This window comes from Achroia grisella, unplaced genomic scaffold (assembly GCF_030625045.1).
Source record: "Achroia grisella isolate CSIRO2021 unplaced genomic scaffold, CSIRO_AGI_Agris_v1 utg2156, whole genome shotgun sequence".
Lineage (NCBI taxonomy): Eukaryota > Metazoa > Arthropoda > Insecta > Lepidoptera > Pyralidae > Achroia > Achroia grisella.
Genome location: NW_026712714.1, coordinates 1,859,993 through 1,879,101, shown reverse-complemented (window position 1 = coordinate 1,879,101; position 19,109 = coordinate 1,859,993). Strand labels below are relative to the sequence as shown.

Genomic DNA, 19,109 nt, shown 5'->3' with positions numbered 1-19,109 from the left:
GATTTATGACAAAGCTTTTTTAAAACTCAATTTAGTTTCATTCTTTTTCTACTTAATTATTCTAAACTACACAATGGATTTTGATACAATATCACTATCACTACTAGTAGTACAAACATTTGTATTCATGTTTACGATAGTATCAGTCTGTGTGTTTCCTATGTATATTACGTATATATTTACAAAAAAAATATATCAGTTGTCTAGTACCTACATATAACACAAGCTATGCTTAGCTTGAATTTAGATGGCATTGTGTGATTTGTTCTTTAGTTATTATAACCATTATATTATAAAAGCCTCCACAATGGACCGATTTTAATGCGACTTTTTGTTTGTAAAGCTGACGTAATTGATATTGTTTGTTATTTATTTAGGGTTACAATTTTTTTTAAGGTTAACAATTATAATATTTTATATTTAAATGTACTTGTTTCAGGAATTTAGATTTAGCTCTTCGGTTGTCACACACATCTATGTCTATGTCACGGTGCGATTACAATGTTCTCTTCTACAGAGTGTTTTGTCTCGCTCTTTTGGTGATCGCTTTCATATTTACCGTAATACTGACGAATGTATTTATTGATATTGATGGTTTGTTATCTAGAAAAGATAAAGGTAATTAATATGTACTGTTAAATTTCTTAAGACCAGGTTATAATATGGCCTAACTAAAATGGACTTTAAACATACGATGTATGAGGTCCATTATTGTTAATTCTTAAGACCATGTCATTATAAGGCCTAACTAAAATGGACTTTAAACCTATGGTGTATAAGATCTATTTATTATAAAAGGACAAATTGTCACAATTAAAACTTGTTCCTGGCTCGCGGGCTAAAAGGTTCGTTATCTCAGAAATGCAATTTCTTTTAAGCTAAAGAATATATACCTGCTTTCCCAAATAAAGTTAATTAATGTCGATTAACTAGTTTTACTTTTAAATAACACTGAACCAGCCAATTTCGTTAACATATGAAGTCGATTTTTTATTATTAATACCAAATATAATACAATTAGTAATAATAAATATTTTTTAGCACAATCCCACAATACAAATGCAGTAATAGAAAAGGTCAGTACTAATGTGATACCTGACGACACAAAGCCTGAGTTATTGTACAATGACGATAAAGATTACGTGGATGAGGAGTATTCATACAGAAGTAAAAGATCATTGGGTGAATTTTTTAAATATTTCCAATTTATATAAATTAATATTATAAAAAGGACAGTTTTAATATCCGTTGGTTAATCAATCTTTCTAATTAGTTGTTGTTACTTTTATTCATAACAATTTACAAATAACAAACAAGGAATTCAATGATAATTATGTTTTAATATGTAATTTATATAGAATCCCAAGATTTCCTGCAACAAATAAAAAATCCAAAAGTAAAGGATTTGCTTAAAAATCGTCTTGAAACGCTTTTAGAAGAATTGGACGAGGAAGAATCTGTTACAAGCAAACAGAAACAAAATAATGGAAATACAAAGTTTAAAGAAAATTCCATCAATATAGTAGCAAAAAATGAAAAGAAAGTTGAATTGGATACGGTAATACATAAAAATAATGAAATAATGGAAAACAATAAGGCACTAGATGACAATGAAAGTACACAAATAAGAAATAATAAAAACGAAAAAATACCTAGAGAAGCAATAAGAGATATGAAAAATGATGATCTATTGCATTTAGCGATGCACAATATTCTATTACAAGGTATAATTGGACACATGGATCTGAACAATGTGTATAAGAAACTACACTCATTGATTAGCAATTTTAATAAAATGCAGAGGTTATATAAAGGTACGTATGCAGATCTTTTATTTGCATCTGGTAAAAGACAGACTGTAAAAATTTGTCTGTTTGTCTTATTTCAAGCAGATTGTTTAGTAAGTTGTGTTACGGATACAGATTAGGCAGTGATATTACAGGTTAAGACATGACATATTACTTCTCTAGAATGACAACGTATGAGTGATATCACGGTCATACAGGTATCATCATCATAACTTGATGTCCGTGGTGTTTTATGTATAGAGGTGATGGCTACCGCTTATCATCAGGTGGAGCAGAATGTTTACTCTTGTATGAAAAATGAGATATTTTCTATTCGATATTTTTAATGTTTATAATATAAAACATTTTTTGGTGAATCTTTTCAATAGACAGTGATGGTTCTTGTGACGCTCATATAAAATAATTGTCATGATTAGTAGTCTGGTTTGTTATTAATTAAGAGTCATCATTATTTAAGTAATTAAGCAGTTGTTTTAAATGTATCAAATTTTGTTGTTAGAAAATTTCCTTCTTACAAAGAAGGAACTGGAGAAAAACACACCGCCAATTTTAAAACGTCAAATGAGCCCGCCAGTTGAGGAGAATAAATATTTTGATGAAATAACAAAATGCGACAAACTACAGAATGAATTAACTGAAGGAACAGATAAGGATATGACCATGGAAAGTAAAAATATTCCTCAGAAAGGTATCAATGTAATACTATAATGTAATTCTGAAAGTAAATAAGCTTGATCGCAGTCGTCAAAGAAAATAAAGTCATTGAATGTTGATATATAATATTTTTTTTACAGATTCCAAACTATTAATTAAAACTATTATAGATATGTCATCTATAAACTATAATAAAAACAATAAAGAAAATCAATCGTAAGTAACGTAAATTTTTGTGTTTCTAGATTACTACCATATAGTAATTTTTGTAGCTGTGACGTGGTCGAGTGGAATGAGTAGTCATGCTCACTAAAATGTCCAGACATGTGGCGGCGTGATGGGCCGGGTCATTGGGCTCCCTAAAATGTGCGAGTGATGGCTGGCTCATCCGTCATACTCGTGAACGAGTGCTGCTAGTACGGACTGGTCTGTTCTTATCACTACGACTGATTTAATCCTATTGTATTTTTATATTTGAGCCTAAATAAATTAGTGCTGGTTGGTAGTTTGTATTCACACGTTTCGACTTGTAAAATGTTTCAAGTTACAAGTTTCTTGCTTATTCTTCTTGTGATGAGAAAGCTTTCCGAATAAGCGGTAGATTTAAAAAAAAATGTTGACTATTCTAAAGTGCTTAAATTAAGTTTATTTGAATAAATGATTTTCTATTCTATTCTACTGTTTTTACTTATTCTAGTCTAAAGGTAATATGATGCTTTTCTTTTTTACAGGAATTCCAAAGATATCAAAGGCTTTATTAAAGTAATTTTCAATGGAAACCCAATAAGACTAAGACGATTAAACAGTGACGAAGAAAATGTATTTGATCTCGAGAGAAACAAAATTAAGGGAAATATTGAAACTTCGACGACAGTAGTTAAAAAAGTTCAGAATGATGTCAGAAAATCAACTGTGTTAGAATTAAATAACAAGAATACTAAATCTTTTATGAATAAATTTATGGATGCATATTTTAGAAAATATGCAGACAATTATAATTTTAAGAATTTTGGATCTAATAATTCTTTTGAGTCTAAACGCATTAAAAGACATACTAAATTGCTATATGATGATGAAATTGAAAACATAACGAAAATTCCGAAATTAAATGAAAAAGGGGTTACAAAAGATGATGATGAGCTATATGTAGAAATTGATACACATTTTGATAGCAAGGGAATGAAAGGTGAAAAAAAGAAAAAACTTATAAGAAATTTAGTAGACAAGATACAAAAAGCAATACTCTCAGACTTAGAGAATCAGGACATAGAGAGAAAGAAAAACTACAAACATTTGCATGTTAAAAAAAGAACGCAAGATCCTCTAGACAATAAATATAATACAGCTCTCTTAAACAAAGCTATACCACCCATTGAAGCTATTGTGCATAGACATTTAGATCCAATTAGCAAAATTGCAGCTGAAGACATAGTACCTAATATTTACGATAAATCAGGGGAAAGTTGGAAAAAAACATATTTTGGACCTAGATTCCTGACAGAAACAAAATCTTTGAATTCAGCTGAAATGGGTCAAGTTGATGTCGACTATAATAAAGTTATGAAAGTAAATGGTATCTCTCAGAGGATACAAAAACCCTTGAATACAGATGTCAGTGAAGACATATTAAATGCCAATAATTTTGATATGGGTAATATGAAGTTTTTTATAAAAGACATAGACGGATCTGGATTTTCAATAGGTTTTAATCAATATACAGACGAAGCACCAGATACAGAAGCCATGAAACTATTTACAGGTGTAGAACATTTAATACAAACGTATCACCAAAAATATGATGAATTAGAAAGTACAACAGAAGACAATAAACTAATGCCTGTTCAAAATGACAATAATAACTATGAATATAGAAACAGCGAATTAATTGCAGGTCCAATTAATAGTGAAAGCAATTTTAATCACAATATTATACGACGTTCTATTAAAAACAGTGATCATCATTCTAATGAATACAAAATAATATTTAATAGTAGCTTCCTTCCATACAATAGTTATCAAGAAATAATTAAAGATAAAAAAAAATCTATAAAGGAATCTTTTAATGAAGATGACAAAGTAGAAAATTACTATAATAATCCTCATAATATGAAAGCACCAAAAAGTAACAAACAAATAAAGGAATCGCTCATACTGCTTGATGAAAATATATTTGAGAGACACTTGAAACCAGCTGAAATTTTAACTTTAGCAAATTTATTTGAAAGAAATAAGCGAGCCGTAACTGTAAAAAATATATCATATTTTAATAACAATATAAAATTAAATAAGTTTCTGAATACGAATATAATGACTACTAAACGAATAATTTTAAACACTAAAAGAAATAAACGACAAATAAATAAGATAAGAATAATAGCTAGAGGGGACACATCTAGACCTAAACAATCCCAAGAAAATATTTTCGTTTTGTCAGATGAAAATATATTGGCTGATAGACCTGTTGTTAGGGAAGTGGAAACACCGGAAGAATTAGAAATACCAGATAGAGCAGAAGAAAATATAGACTACATTCCTTACATTAATGATCAAACTAATTTAGGCCCGTCGTATACTGCTAACGAATTTCATGGTAGACATAGACATAATCTTTTGATGTCTAAATATCCACATATTTTTATGGAAGAAATGAGTAGATCCAAAGAAACTATCACTCCAGAAGAACCATTCTTAGAAAAACTTGTAGAAAATATTCCCCAAATCAATTATAATGAAAAACAATCGAAAATTTATGCAGCTACTGAAAATTACGTTTCAACTGCACTAGATGTTCCTATATCAAATATGGACCAACTTGATGGTATTAATTCCCAAGGTCCTGCGAATTACAAATTTACAGTTAAAATTATGCCTAAAAATTCAACAAGTATGAATTCAGGTTTTAAAGAAATACATACCAGTATTAACAAAAGTTTCAATAAGAATGGATTACGTTACTCTTCGTTGGTAAATGTATCTGAAATTTCTAAAATAGAAAATTTAATAAAAAACAAAAATGATAAATTAGTAAGTACTACCGGATTACCAGATGAAAGAAATCTTAAACAAAAAGAGGAAAAAATAAAACACCTACTGAAAAGACACAAACAAAGGATAGATGCCCAACTAAATCATTTAAAAAAGGAAAAAGAACATTTAGAATCATTGATTGTTAAAAATGAGAATAATTCTAATGAGTTAGTTGATTTGATTTTACCAATAAGTCCTCCTCAGACAGTACGTATGAGGAAAGATGACATTAATAAGTTAGGTGCTTCTGCATTTCTCAATGAACAGGATTTACAAAACGACATCAAAACTACCACCCATTCTTCAACAACATTAAATTTTCCTACAACAACAATACAAAATACAAAAGAACTAGAAAAAACTACAATTGTCAATATAGAGAAGAATGAATCTTTGACAAAGGAGATATTAAAGAAAATAGACCAAAACACATTAATGCTTCAAATGTTTTTAGAGAAATTAACTGATAAATTTGCTGCCATGACACAGCCGACAACAATAAGAACTATCAAGGAGGAATTAAATGTACCCAAGGATTGGAAAAACTATCAACCTATACATGAGCCGTTTTTTGGTCAAGCAATGCCCGAAATAGAAGTAAGGAAAAATGATACACATGTCTCAATACCATTTGTCTATGCATATCAACAACCATTTCCAGTAGTAAACAAAGCAGATGGACCAAACGCACCAGTCGCTAGCGTGGTATATCATGGTCATATTCACACAAATGCTGTTAGAAACAACCGAGAAACCTGGAAACAGAATGCAAAGGATATAAACATGAAAAATAATGTCAAAGTAATTGCTAAAGCAAATGGATCAAGATTTTTTATAGACGATTTGGAAAATGAATACAAAGTTGCAGTACCTAAAAGTGTACCGAAAAACGATGGTATTTATTCTAAATTACCTGTATCCGTAAAATTCAATAACAATACACACCTCTTACATTCTTAGGTAAAAAATAAATTATATTTTGCTATTTATGAGTTGTTTTAGTTTATTGGCCACGATGTTGGAAAAAGCTACTAGAATAATCAAAACTCACTATTTGTTTGCAATAAAACCTATAATTGCCATGTCTTGCGTAATTGGATTTGCAAATAAGGGAATAATGAAACTGCAATAGGTATACTGAACCCTCAAAAAGGGTAACTTTTGTGTTACAACACCTCATGTGTTTATATATATAATTATAAAAATCACGGAATCTTACCATATTTTATTTTTATTGATGTCCCGATATTCTAAAAAAAATTTTTCATAATCTTTTTGAACATTTTTGATCAGCTGCCTGCAGGTCAAAAGATGTTTGGCAAAATTATCCTATCCGTATCAATCCCTGGATATTTCCCCAAAGTACCTATCACTTCAATGTTGAACTTCAACTAACAAATGTCGTGTTATCAATTTCCATGACATTAATTGAGCTATAATAAGAGTTCCCATTAGTTAAATTACCATCTGTAGTTAATGTACCAATGTAGGTAAGAGACGCGGTAACAAGTATAAATGATAAATACCAAATCTGAACATATTCTATTCGGCAGTGCTTTGAAATATGATGGCTCAAAAAAGCATATGTATATATCTATATTGTCAAATATTTAATAACTTTTCTTTCTACTGGCTTGGATATGGTCATCCCAAAATCTACAGATAGTCGTTCAAATATTTAAATTTATTTTAATAAAAACTCTTCAAAAAAGAGCACAAAGTTTAATCCAAAAATTGGGTAGATGGAAACTTATGCAAACTATCTGTTCGATAGGAATTTCGTAATTGTATAAATTAGGATTATTTGGATGAATAATTTATTTGCTTCAATATTTACAATGTAGATCTTACAAGTGTTTAGGTAACAAATGATCGCTTCAAATTCAGGAGGCATGCAAGATTACAATTAATCTTAATAACTTATAAACAGATGATTAAATGTTAAGTGAATTCTCGTAAAGAGTAATTTGTTTCGAGCCATTTGTGTAGTTCTATTTTAAACCTATTTAATGTGAGTAATAGTGGCCACACAACGAACACCAATCCTCGGAACGGTGAGCTCCGTGAAGGCAGTGAAGACAGCACGAGGCTTCTGCGCTTCTGGGAGGAGCTTGGCTGGCTAGTTCAGTAGTCTCGACTCTATACGTACAACGATCCAAATGAAAGGCCAATTGCGGAGAATAGAGTCCACATTACATTAGCCCCGGTGCCCTATTATATATTTGTATGGAGCTGAAATGGGAGTAAATTTTATATAATTTTATATTAGCTATTCAAAGACGGAACGCTGCCAGTATCTTCCGAACTATGCCTAAAGGGACCCCTTTTAATAATATATTTTAGTCATCATATTATTATTACTTTTTAAGCTTTTTAATTTTAGGTTCTTAGTTCTACAATTAGGTTATGTAAATACTAGTAATAAATAAAAAATAAACAAGAAGAATACTTAAAATTTCGGCAAATACGTTAACTGAAAATTAACTATGTGGTAGTTAGTTCTATAAGGTGACATTTTATTTATTAGTATAAATAATTTTATAATCATTACTAAAGAACTGATGACCACAATAGTCGTAATAGCATAACAGATCTCGATGGCACCCAAGATAAAAATACTATTAGGTTAATTACAGTATATAAACTGAGAGGAAAATGATGGCCACCAGTATAGGATGTAATTATTCATTTTGTGGCAGTATTAAATGGAGTTGTTTGGCTATTAAAAATGAAAAGTTCTGTAAGTGTGCTCAATATTTCCAAATAGGTACTTTTATTTTTTGCTGTTTACACTTTATCCAAAGTAAAAAAGGCAGATATTGAATACAATAGAAAATAGACTAGGAAAAATGAATTTATATAATGATTATTAATGAATTTATGAACATTATTATTGAGTTAAATAAAAAAGAAGGAAAGAGGGGAAGACCAAGGCAATCAAACAAGTTTAAGACAAAATAGAAGTCGTGTGGTATCAACATTTAAAGAGCATTATGGGAAATCGTGGAAAGTGGCAAGAGCTCCATCCACAAGAGGTGGCTCTTAAATTATGAATGAATGAACACTTTATCTCAATTTTTTGGTTGTCTCCTTGCTTCTAAGCAAAGGCTTACTCTAATCTCGTATACTCTAGACTTGATTGATTCTAATCCATAGTTTCCATGCTTTTTTAACTATATTATCCCTTATTTTCGTCACTTTTTTCGTCATCCTCTTTTCATTTATCCTTGTGATCTTTCTAAAGAAATTCGTTAACTACATGCTAATCTATAACTTTTACAGATAACAATAGTACTGCTATTATTCGAGCTAGTACTAATATGGGGACTTCCTGTGTCTAAGGTAAGCATACTATATTAAAACAAATAAAATTTTGAACAAAGAGAACTTATCTCTCATAGATTTACCTGTCTACAGCGTAGCTATTATCGCATAGTGATGAATGATAGAGAGAACTTTCTCGAAAACTTACCTCTCTATATCGTAGCTATTATCGTGTAGTAACATAGCCTGACTATAGAATAAGTAATCTTATATATACAATTCTCGTGTCACAGTTTTCGTTCCCATACTTCTCCGAAACGGCTTGACCGATTCTCATGAAATTTTATGAGCGTATTGAGTAGGTCTGAGAATCGGCCAACATCTATTTTTCATCCCCCTAAATGTTAGGGGTAGTCCACCCCTAATTTTTTTTTTATTTTAAGGCAAAACAACGTTTGCCGGTACAGCTAGTAACAATATATTTTTATACAATAACTCTTTATCGCACCAAACATCCAATACTAAGTAGACATTTTGATTCTCAAAAGACAGTCCTCGCTAAAGCAATATCTCCTAGACAACCTTTAGGTAGGGAAAAAAACGACAAGTATATTATATGTTGCACATGAATACAATATATAAATTAATAAGGGCAGAATAACATACTTGGAACTGTAAACAAGCAGGTAGGTATCTGTTCATGTATATAGGATATAGCCACCACTCACCATCAGGTGTAGCGTAAAACTGTTTGAACCGTTACAGTATATTGTTACATAGTACAAAACAAAGTCGCTGTCGCTGTCTGTCCGTCCTTGTGTATGCTTAAATCTTTAAAACTACGCAACGGATTTTGAAGCTGTTTTTTTATAGATAGAGTGATTCAAGAGGAAGGCTTGTAATATATAATAATGTACTATCGTATAATATAATATAATATAATATAATATAATATAATATAATATAATATAATATAATATAATATAATATAATATAATATAATATAATATAATATAATATAATATAATATAATATACTATAATACATGTACACCCGGGCGAAACCGGGTCGAGTAGTCAATTATGATATAAATGCGTTATAATAGTTATAACACTCGAGATGGAATTACAGCCCAAAGCCGAAGGCGTAATATAGCCGAATGTGTTAATTACACACGTATATTATATAACGTTTTTCAACACACTTAAAATGAAATAACAATATACCTAGACAATTCACACAGCGCCATCTAGTCCCAAATGAAGCTGAGCTTGTGTTGTGGGTACTATATAACTGATGTAAAGATATTGTTTTTTTTCTAAATATCTACATAGAAAAGACTCAGATTGAAACAAACAAATAAACTCATGAATTAATATTTCGACACGAGAACTTTATAGGTATATAAGATATATAATTTCAATAGTTTCCCAATATGTTTGTTTACAGGAAAATAAGAAAAATTGTTTAAAGGAAAATAATGGTATTGAGTCCAGACCGTTTACCAATGGGCATGGGTACCCGTTTGATCTAGATTGTGACGAAGTACATGACGATAAGGACGTAAGTATAATAACATTTGTATACAAAATATTTGTATACATCACAGAAGACCGAAGAGCTGGCAGCTACCTTGGACAAAGAATTAGTCCAGCTATTCAAAGAGGGAACGCTGCCAGTATCTTCGGAACGTTGCCTAAAGGGACCCCTTTTAATAATATATTTTAGTCATCATATTATATATATTTTTTTAAGCTTTTTAATTTTAGGTTCTTAGTTGTACAATTAGGTTATGTAAATACTAGTAATAAATTTAAATTAATATATTATAATAAATCTAAAATTTTTTAACTTATTTTTAAACTGAAATATCTTTCATGACGACTGTCGTCATAGTAACTGTATTTTCTGTATGTATGTAATATATATATCTACAAAATTGCAGATTGTAAATATAAATATAATATATATTGTAATATAATATATATATATTAATAACATTAATAATGTTTCTTTATATAGTTTCTAGAAAATATAAAGGATGCTAAAATGGGTACCGCTCAAGAGAATAAGGTAAGCGTGATAACAATTTTTACCTAATTATTTATAAAGGAAATCTAATTAATATCTACAATTAATGCACCTAATTTCACAGTGTATATTAAAAATAGACGGCCTCAGTGGTCTAGCGGTTTACCGTTTTATTTCCAATGGTCATTGGTTCGAATCCAATGGTGCAAAAATTTGTAATTTTGAGTATGATCGTTTGCATCGTTCTGGGTGTTTTCTATGTATGTGTTTACAAAAAATGTGTCTACGGTATTCATATCAGTTGTCTAGTACGCATAACACAAGTTCTACTTAGATATTATTTTTATACCACTTAGGTGGCAAACAAGCATCGGTCCATCTGATGGTAAACGGTTACAGTAGCCTATGGACGTCTGAAACACCAGGGGTGTCACGTGCAGGTTGGCGACCCTTGAAAGATAGGTACTAAATGTGTGAATAGTCCAGGGATATATTATTGTTATTAATATTATTATTATATTAAAAAACCTAATTGTAATAATAAAAAATATTATCTACAGATAAAAGCTACCAGGAACCAGCTCTTCGATGGAATTAGAAAAAAATACATTTCGAAAAATGTAAGTAGGTACAAATGTGGAACTTTATAAGATAGCATATATAATGGTATGGATCAAAAAAATTAATAAAAGTTTGTTTGCTTTGCAACTTAATTATATAAAAAAAAAAAAATACTTTTATGTATGACTTAAAAAATATAATAAATCGACATTGCTGTATAAATTGCTGGAATTTATACTCAGTTATTTTATATATTTCCTAATATTTTTTTTATTACATATAAAAATCACCATTTTAAGCAGTTTCGCATAAAAAAAACGAATTTAAACTGAAAATTCGAGTTCGCTTAGCATAAATAGCTGGTGTCGAAATGAGTAATTAAATTGTGATTTATATAATGTTATCATAATGAAATTAAACTTACGTATTTAATTTATGATATGAACGTATTTATTTAATTCACGAAATTATACTTCTATTTTTCCTTTAAGTTAGTTACTTAAAGATTTTATTTAATGAATTATAATGGGAAGTTGCTCCCGCCCGCGCTAACGGTATACGCTGGCGGGGCACCAATGGAGGATTATAATATGAGCATGAGCTCGTGACAAATTCAACCAGTATTCATCACGATGGTTTCCATGGGAACCACGTGGAGGTCAACCTGATATCGTACATGGCTAGAAATGGGGTCATCAGTCCACATTACTAACAATCCCCTACCCTCTAAAGATATGTTTAAGTTTGTCCCACTGAATAAAGGTGACTGCAATTAAATAGTTCTATAATGTAAATTAAATATTGTAATGGGTGAAAACTGTGACTGGTACAATTTATGCTGTAAATAATATAAATGACGTAGTGGAGTAACTTGAAACAGTCATGCTCGCTATAAAGTTCAAACTTGTGGCGGCGTGGTGGGCCGGGTCGATGTGCTCCCTCAAATATGGTTGAGTGCAATGATGGCTGGCTCATCCGTCATACTCGTGAACGGGTGCTGCTTGTGGGGACTGGTCTGTTCAGGTTGCGATCACTGATTAGATTTTTTGATTTTTTTTTCAATAGCATATGCTGGCGGGTTTTTTTCAGTAGCACTTTATTCTCCCAAATTTGAATTTAAATTAAATTGTATTATTGTAAATATGTACAACATTTAAAATAAAATACGAACTGAGTTTCTTGTCAGTCCTTCTCATCTCAAAATCATTCCGAACTGACGGTAGATTTGACATATCATAAGAGTCTGTAATAGACCTACATGAATAAAGATATTTTGAATTTGATTTTACTTCCAGGCCTCTCCCACTTATTCTACAATGGACAGAACTAAAAGAAATGTATATTACGGAGTAAGTGCAGGTTCATTATTATATTTTGTCATTCTCAAACTTTTCGGTTAATACTATTCTCAAACTTAGTCCTATGATGTAGAACTTTTAAGCAATTTTGCCGCTCTAGTTCTCTATCATAGGGGATGCAGAACATGAGCGGCAAATTTTCACCTTCGGTAGTCTAGCTTAGCATTTTTATTTGCATTACCACCCAAGCTCTGTTTTGCTTGGAACTGGTTGGTGCTGTGTAAATTATCCTAGCTTAAAGTTACAACGGTTATTTAAAAGAGCAACACGCAAGTTTCTTGCTCGTTCTTCTTGTGATAATACAGCTTTCCGAGCTGTAGATTAAAAAAATGTGATGACTATGGATAATTGCTTAAATTAAGTTTATTTAAATAAAAGGTTTTCTATTCTATTCTATTCTAACATCATACCCTAGCCCAGTAAATTTTAAATTAAACCATGATGTGACCAGTTTTGGCAGAATATATAAAAGTAAGTCCGAAAATTCGTTAATAACACAATGAAATATACAGAAAGAAATTTTGATTTAAGTTGACGGGAAAGGGAAGAAAAATTAAAGAAAAGTGTTGAAAATGCCTTTTTTCGAAATAACTCGATAACGATAAGAAATATGACAAAATATTTCAAATAAAAGTTATAGAGAAAAAAGTTCTATACAAAAACGGGGCTCTTCATTTTTTCATTATATCACAACACCAGAGTGTTGTTTGGATATAAAACTAAAAAAAACTAATTAACTAAAACTAACAGCTGAACGATATGTAAAAGGGGAAACATATGTAATAGTATTAGTGCTTATCTGAGTGATGCGCGCGTTGCGTTAGCTTATTTACTTTTTACTACTTTTTTCAGTTGACAACGATCCAAGTTAGTTTTTAATTTTTGTGCCTAAACAACACCAGCTAATGAAAAAATGAAGTGCAATTTTTTGCGCAGGATTTTTTTCTCTATAACTTTTATTTGAAATATTACAATATGTCATATTTCTTATCGTTATCGAGTTATTTCGAAAAATAGGGTTTAGTAGCCCTTTTTTATATTCTTTCTGAATATTCTTATTCATGAATTTGCAGACTTAGTGTAGAATTACAGTAAATTAAAATATAAATGTGTATCATGAATAAATATTATTATTATATATATATATATATTGCGCCAAAATTGATCACACCATGGTTTAAATCAAAATTTTCTTGCTCTACCCGTAGTGCTGTTAAAGTATATAAACGACGGTGACCGTTTACCATCAATTGAGCCGTCAGTTTGTTTGTCATTAGAAGTACATGAAAGAAAGTATTATTAGTCCTATAAACTGATTATACAATTAAGCCTCGTTATAAAAAAACAACATCTTTTTCAGGATTCAGGAGGGAGCATACTGAAACCCTATAATGAGCAATACACTTCAAAACCAAATTCAATCAATATTCAAGATGTATTAAATAGTGTAAGTGTCTATTTGTTTTTTTGTCTTATAGCATATTAGCTGGGCCAGCGAATTCGTTCGCGTGTTGTAGTGACCTTGACCAAATAAAGAAAAAATATTTAGTAATCTAACACAAAAAAAAGTTTCATCGTAAAATGACGATTTTCCATACAAACTTTCATCCCCTATTTAATTTCCCTCTGGGGCCGTTCAAGTATTACGTAAGCACTATAGGGGGGCGGGGGGTCTTTTCTTTGCTTATTTTGGATGACATGGGGGTGGGGGAGTCTGTATGATGATTACGTCATCGGTCGTAATTTACTTTTTTACACGAATGGCAACCCTCACATTGTCTTTGTTAAAAAAACAATACATTAATTGAGAAATGTTTACATAAGCATGGGTGGAGGGGTAAGAGCTTTGCTTACTTTTGCTGACAACGGGGGATGGGGGGTAAATAATTGTGATAAATCTGCTTACGTAATACTTGAAAAGCCCCTCTTAAATGTAACTTATTTACAATCTTTGTCATATTGATTTATATTTAATTAATAACCGAAAAAATTTTTTCTAGCTTCTAGGTTTAAAAATGACTATACTTCCATATAATTTTTCATCTCCTCTTTAAACCCCTTACAACCCTTTTTTAGCATTAAAAAGTAGCCTCTGTATATCATATCTCAGGACCTAAACTATGTGTGTACCAAATTTCATTTAAATCGGGTCAGTAGTTTTGGTGTGAAAGTGAGACAGACAGATTTCGCATTTATAACTACAAAACAAGCTTGCGGCTCACCTAACAGTAAGTGATTGCCGCAAGAACGCCCGCATCACCAAAGGGAATTGCAAGTATATTTCCGGCCTCTCAATATCGTATCGGTATTGAATGTATGGGTGGGTAAAATAAATTTTAGATGCATATTCAGTAGATCTGATCTATTGAATATGCATCTAAAATTTCATAAAAAACCAATCAACCCGTTTCGGACGAGTATAGTAACTAACATTGACTCGAAGATAAGCTTGTGTTATGTGTACTAAACTTAAATAGATTCTTTTTATTATAGTTTAACTTAGTAAAATAATATATATAGGTATACTTTTTTAAAGAAATACTTACCTACTAGGTAATCCATATTTAAGACTTTATAAGTAATCCATATTTTTTCAATATTAAAATTATAAAAATAAATTTGATACCTTTCAGGATTACTTCTGGCTGTTACTGAGAAGATTTTTCACGTCATACGTAAATCCAATTCTATCTAAAGTAAGTTGGTGAGCTATTTTTCTATTTGTTTTTTTTTTAAACAAAATATACAACTACATGATTTGTTAAAATAATTTTATGGTTATTAAATTACCATTTAAACTATTAGTTGCTAATTACAAATAACACAAAAGGTATCTCTTAAATTTTTTTGTCCACAGCATATTAAAAATTTTGTAAGAGAGGAGGTTTCAAAACAATTACTTATGAAAGGAAATATTAATGGGAACGCAGAAGAAGACTTTGATAAACATAATATACAAGAACCATCGAATGATACAGTGACTGAAGATAAAAAACATTTGAAACCAAATGATCTTACTAAAAATAATGAAGAACTTCCAAATGAGAATAAAGATATTGACTTTACAACTGCTAAACCTAATAGTAATGCAAGAGATAAATCGAAAATCGACATAAATAATCTGGAAGAAAAGGGAAAACAGTTGCTTAAAAAGTTTTTTAATACAATGCTGGAAAGGTTTGAACGGTACTTGACAACTTTATTGCATGATGAGAAACAAAATCCTAGCAGGGATTCGTCATTTAAGAGACAGAAAAGAGAATATAACTATAAAGAGGTAAAACTTATTCAATATACAATTCTAATATATAAAATTCTTGTGTAGCAGCTATTGTTACCAAACTCGTCCAAAAAGGCTTTACCGATTTTTAATGAAATTTTGTGTCCATATAGAGTAGGTCTGACTCTGGATCAACCAACATTTATTTTTCATACCTCACAATGATGGAGGTCACTTAATTTTTTTTTTGACAAATTTATTATTATATTATAGGTATATATTATTATAAAGACAAAGTTTTTTACGCATATTTATGATATTAGTAACGATATACGCAGTTTGTATAGAAACTAAGTCTCAGGCGTCCATAGGCTACGGTAACCATTTGCTAGATGGACCGTATGCTTGTTTTCCACCATAGTACCTAGTATTAAAAAAATCTCATTCGCACCAACAGTAGGTATATATTCATTGACCAGTATAAAACATCACATTATACATCAAAAACATCTGCAATATGTAATAGTAAATTTCATAAAATATACTTTATTTACAGCCCCTTAAATTCTTAAAATAAGTTCTTATAACACGTATTCCACTAAACTTAATACTTTCTTTTGTTGAAGGACACTAAATCTTCACAAAACAAATATGTAATATATCCACCTAACATCGATAAAGGTGTATCGAAGGAACTAAAATATAAAATTAGTGACCTAGTTGATACACTGGGAAACGAACAGAAGACGTCAGCTGAAAAAAAATATGATGACATAAAAAGTGATTGGATTTGGGATGTAAGTAATATTTATGTTTTTAATATTTTGACCCTAATGAATTAGTGCTAGTTGGTAGTTTGTATTCACACATTTCCAGTTCCAACTAAATTATTTAAAAGAGCAACAAGCTGGATTCTTTTGATGAGAAAGCTTTTGAATGAGCGGTAGATTAGAAAATAATGTGATGACTATTCAGAAGTGTTTCAATGTAAGTTTATTTGAATAGATGATTTTCTATACTAGTAGTTCATGTAAGTGGATCGAATCGCACACGCTGATTTTGTTTTTTGATTAGATCTGTTTATAGACATAAAGTTAATAGACATAATAATATAATTAGTACTATATATTTTATAATATTATTTTTCCACAGCACATAAAGGATTTGATTAAAGAAGAGGTTTCGAACTATTTGAAAGAACCTAAAGATGCAACGGAAGAAAAAGAACCCAACAAAATATCCAATGATATAAGCAAAGATATAGAAATACTTAAAAATAATAGCACAGAGAATGTTAACAATGAAACTCATAGTCCGATTGTTATCAACAATAATCATGAGGATGATCAAACTGAACTTATTGAAAGTTTATTTAATCCACTACTCGAAAGCTTTATACATTACTTAGATATGCTCGATGGCGATGATGATAATGACGACAGTAATGAAAATGAAGATAAATGGCCCGCTATTACGACTAAAAGACCAAATCACAAAGTAAGAACTACTACTGAACGACCAGATATTGATGGATATAGAGATAACTGGCTACTCACTACAACTAAAAAACCTAATTATCAACGTAAGCACAAAGTAACTACTACTACTGAACAGCCAGGTAGCGATGAAAATGAAGATCACTTGCCCACTACTACAACTAAAAAACCTAATCATCAACGTAAACACAAAGTAACCACTACTACTGAACAGCCAAATAGCGATGAAAATGAAGATGACATGCCCACTACTACGACTAAAAAACCTAATCATCAACGTAAACACAAAGTAACTAGTATTACTACTGAACAGCCAGGTAGCGATGAAAATGAAGATGACTTGCCCACTACTACAACTAAAAAACCTGATCATCATAATAAGCACAAAATAACCACTACTAATAAACAGCCAGATAGCGAGGAAAATGAGGATGAGTTGCCCACTACTACAACTAAAAAACCTAATCGTCACCATAGTCATAAAATAACTACTACTACTGAACAGCCAGATAGCGAGGAAAATGAAGATGAGTTGCCCACTACTACAACTAAAAAACCTAATCGTCATAATAAGCACAAAGTAACCACTACTACTGAACAACCAGTTAGCGACGAAAATGAACATGAGTTGCCCACTACTACGACTAAAAAACCTAATCATCAACGTAAACACAAAGTAACTAGTACTACTACTGAACAGCCAGGTAGCGATGAAAATGAAGATGACTTGCCCACTACTACAACTAAAAAACCTGATCATTATAATAAGCACAAAATAACCACTACTACTAAACAGCCAGATAGCGAGGAAAATGAGGATGTGTTGCCCACTACAACAACTAAAAAACCTAATCGTCACAATAATCATAAAATAACTACTACTACTGAACAGCCAGATAGCGAGGAAAATGAATATGAGTTGCCCACTACTACAACTAAAAAACCTAATCGTCATAATAAGCACAAAGTAACCACTACTACTGAACAACCAGTTAGCGACGAAAATGAACATGAGTTGCCCACTACGACAACTAAAAAACCTAATCGTCAAAATAATCACAAAATAACAACTACTACTGAACAGCCAGATAGCGAGGAAAATGAAGATGAGTTGCCTACTACTACAACTAAAAAACCTCATCAACATAATGGGCACAAAGTAACCACTACTACTAAACAGACAGATGACGACGAAAATGAAGATGAGTTGCCCATTACTACAACTAAAAAACCTGGTGGTCATAATAAGCACAAAGTAACCACTACTACTGAACAGCCAGAAAGCGACGAAAATGAAGATGACTTGCCCACTACTACGACTAAAAATCCAAATGTTCAAAGTAATCACAAGGTGACGACAACAATTGAGCCACAAGTTAGTAAAGAAAATGACGATGAACCCAATGCTGCAACTAAAAATCCAAATAGTAATAATAATGATAAAGAAACAACTACTACTAAACAGCCAGATAGCGAATCGGAAATTGATCCATCTGAATTAAGACCGCTTACTACGACTACACAAATAAATAATGATATAACTACTATAAAAAATATTGACGAAAATAGACCAACTGAAAAGCCTGAAGTACCAGAAGATTCTACAATATCGGATGCCCTTAATTCGCCTAATACAACAAAGAATCAAGAACTATCTGATGGTGAAGAGCCATTGAAAGATGAAAATTAA

The 19,109-nt window shown here is 30.9% G+C and overlaps 1 protein-coding gene across 1 annotated transcript; it reads left to right on the top strand.

Moving 5' to 3' along the window:
- Positions 1-482: 482 nt before the first annotated feature.
- On the top strand, positions 483-19,109 carry LOC131842317 (homeobox-like protein HDP1). The gene is made up of 15 exons (XM_059190856.1): positions 483-618; positions 1,042-1,182; positions 1,359-1,814; positions 2,308-2,504; positions 2,614-2,678; positions 3,194-3,359; positions 3,468-4,297; positions 4,367-4,538; positions 4,602-5,457; positions 5,509-6,410; positions 10,203-10,316; positions 10,776-10,826; positions 15,561-15,980; positions 16,550-16,720; positions 17,076-19,109. Exons 1-15 carry the CDS (start codon positions 483-485, stop codon positions 19,107-19,109), a joined length of 6,711 nt encoding a protein of 2,236 aa, XP_059046839.1.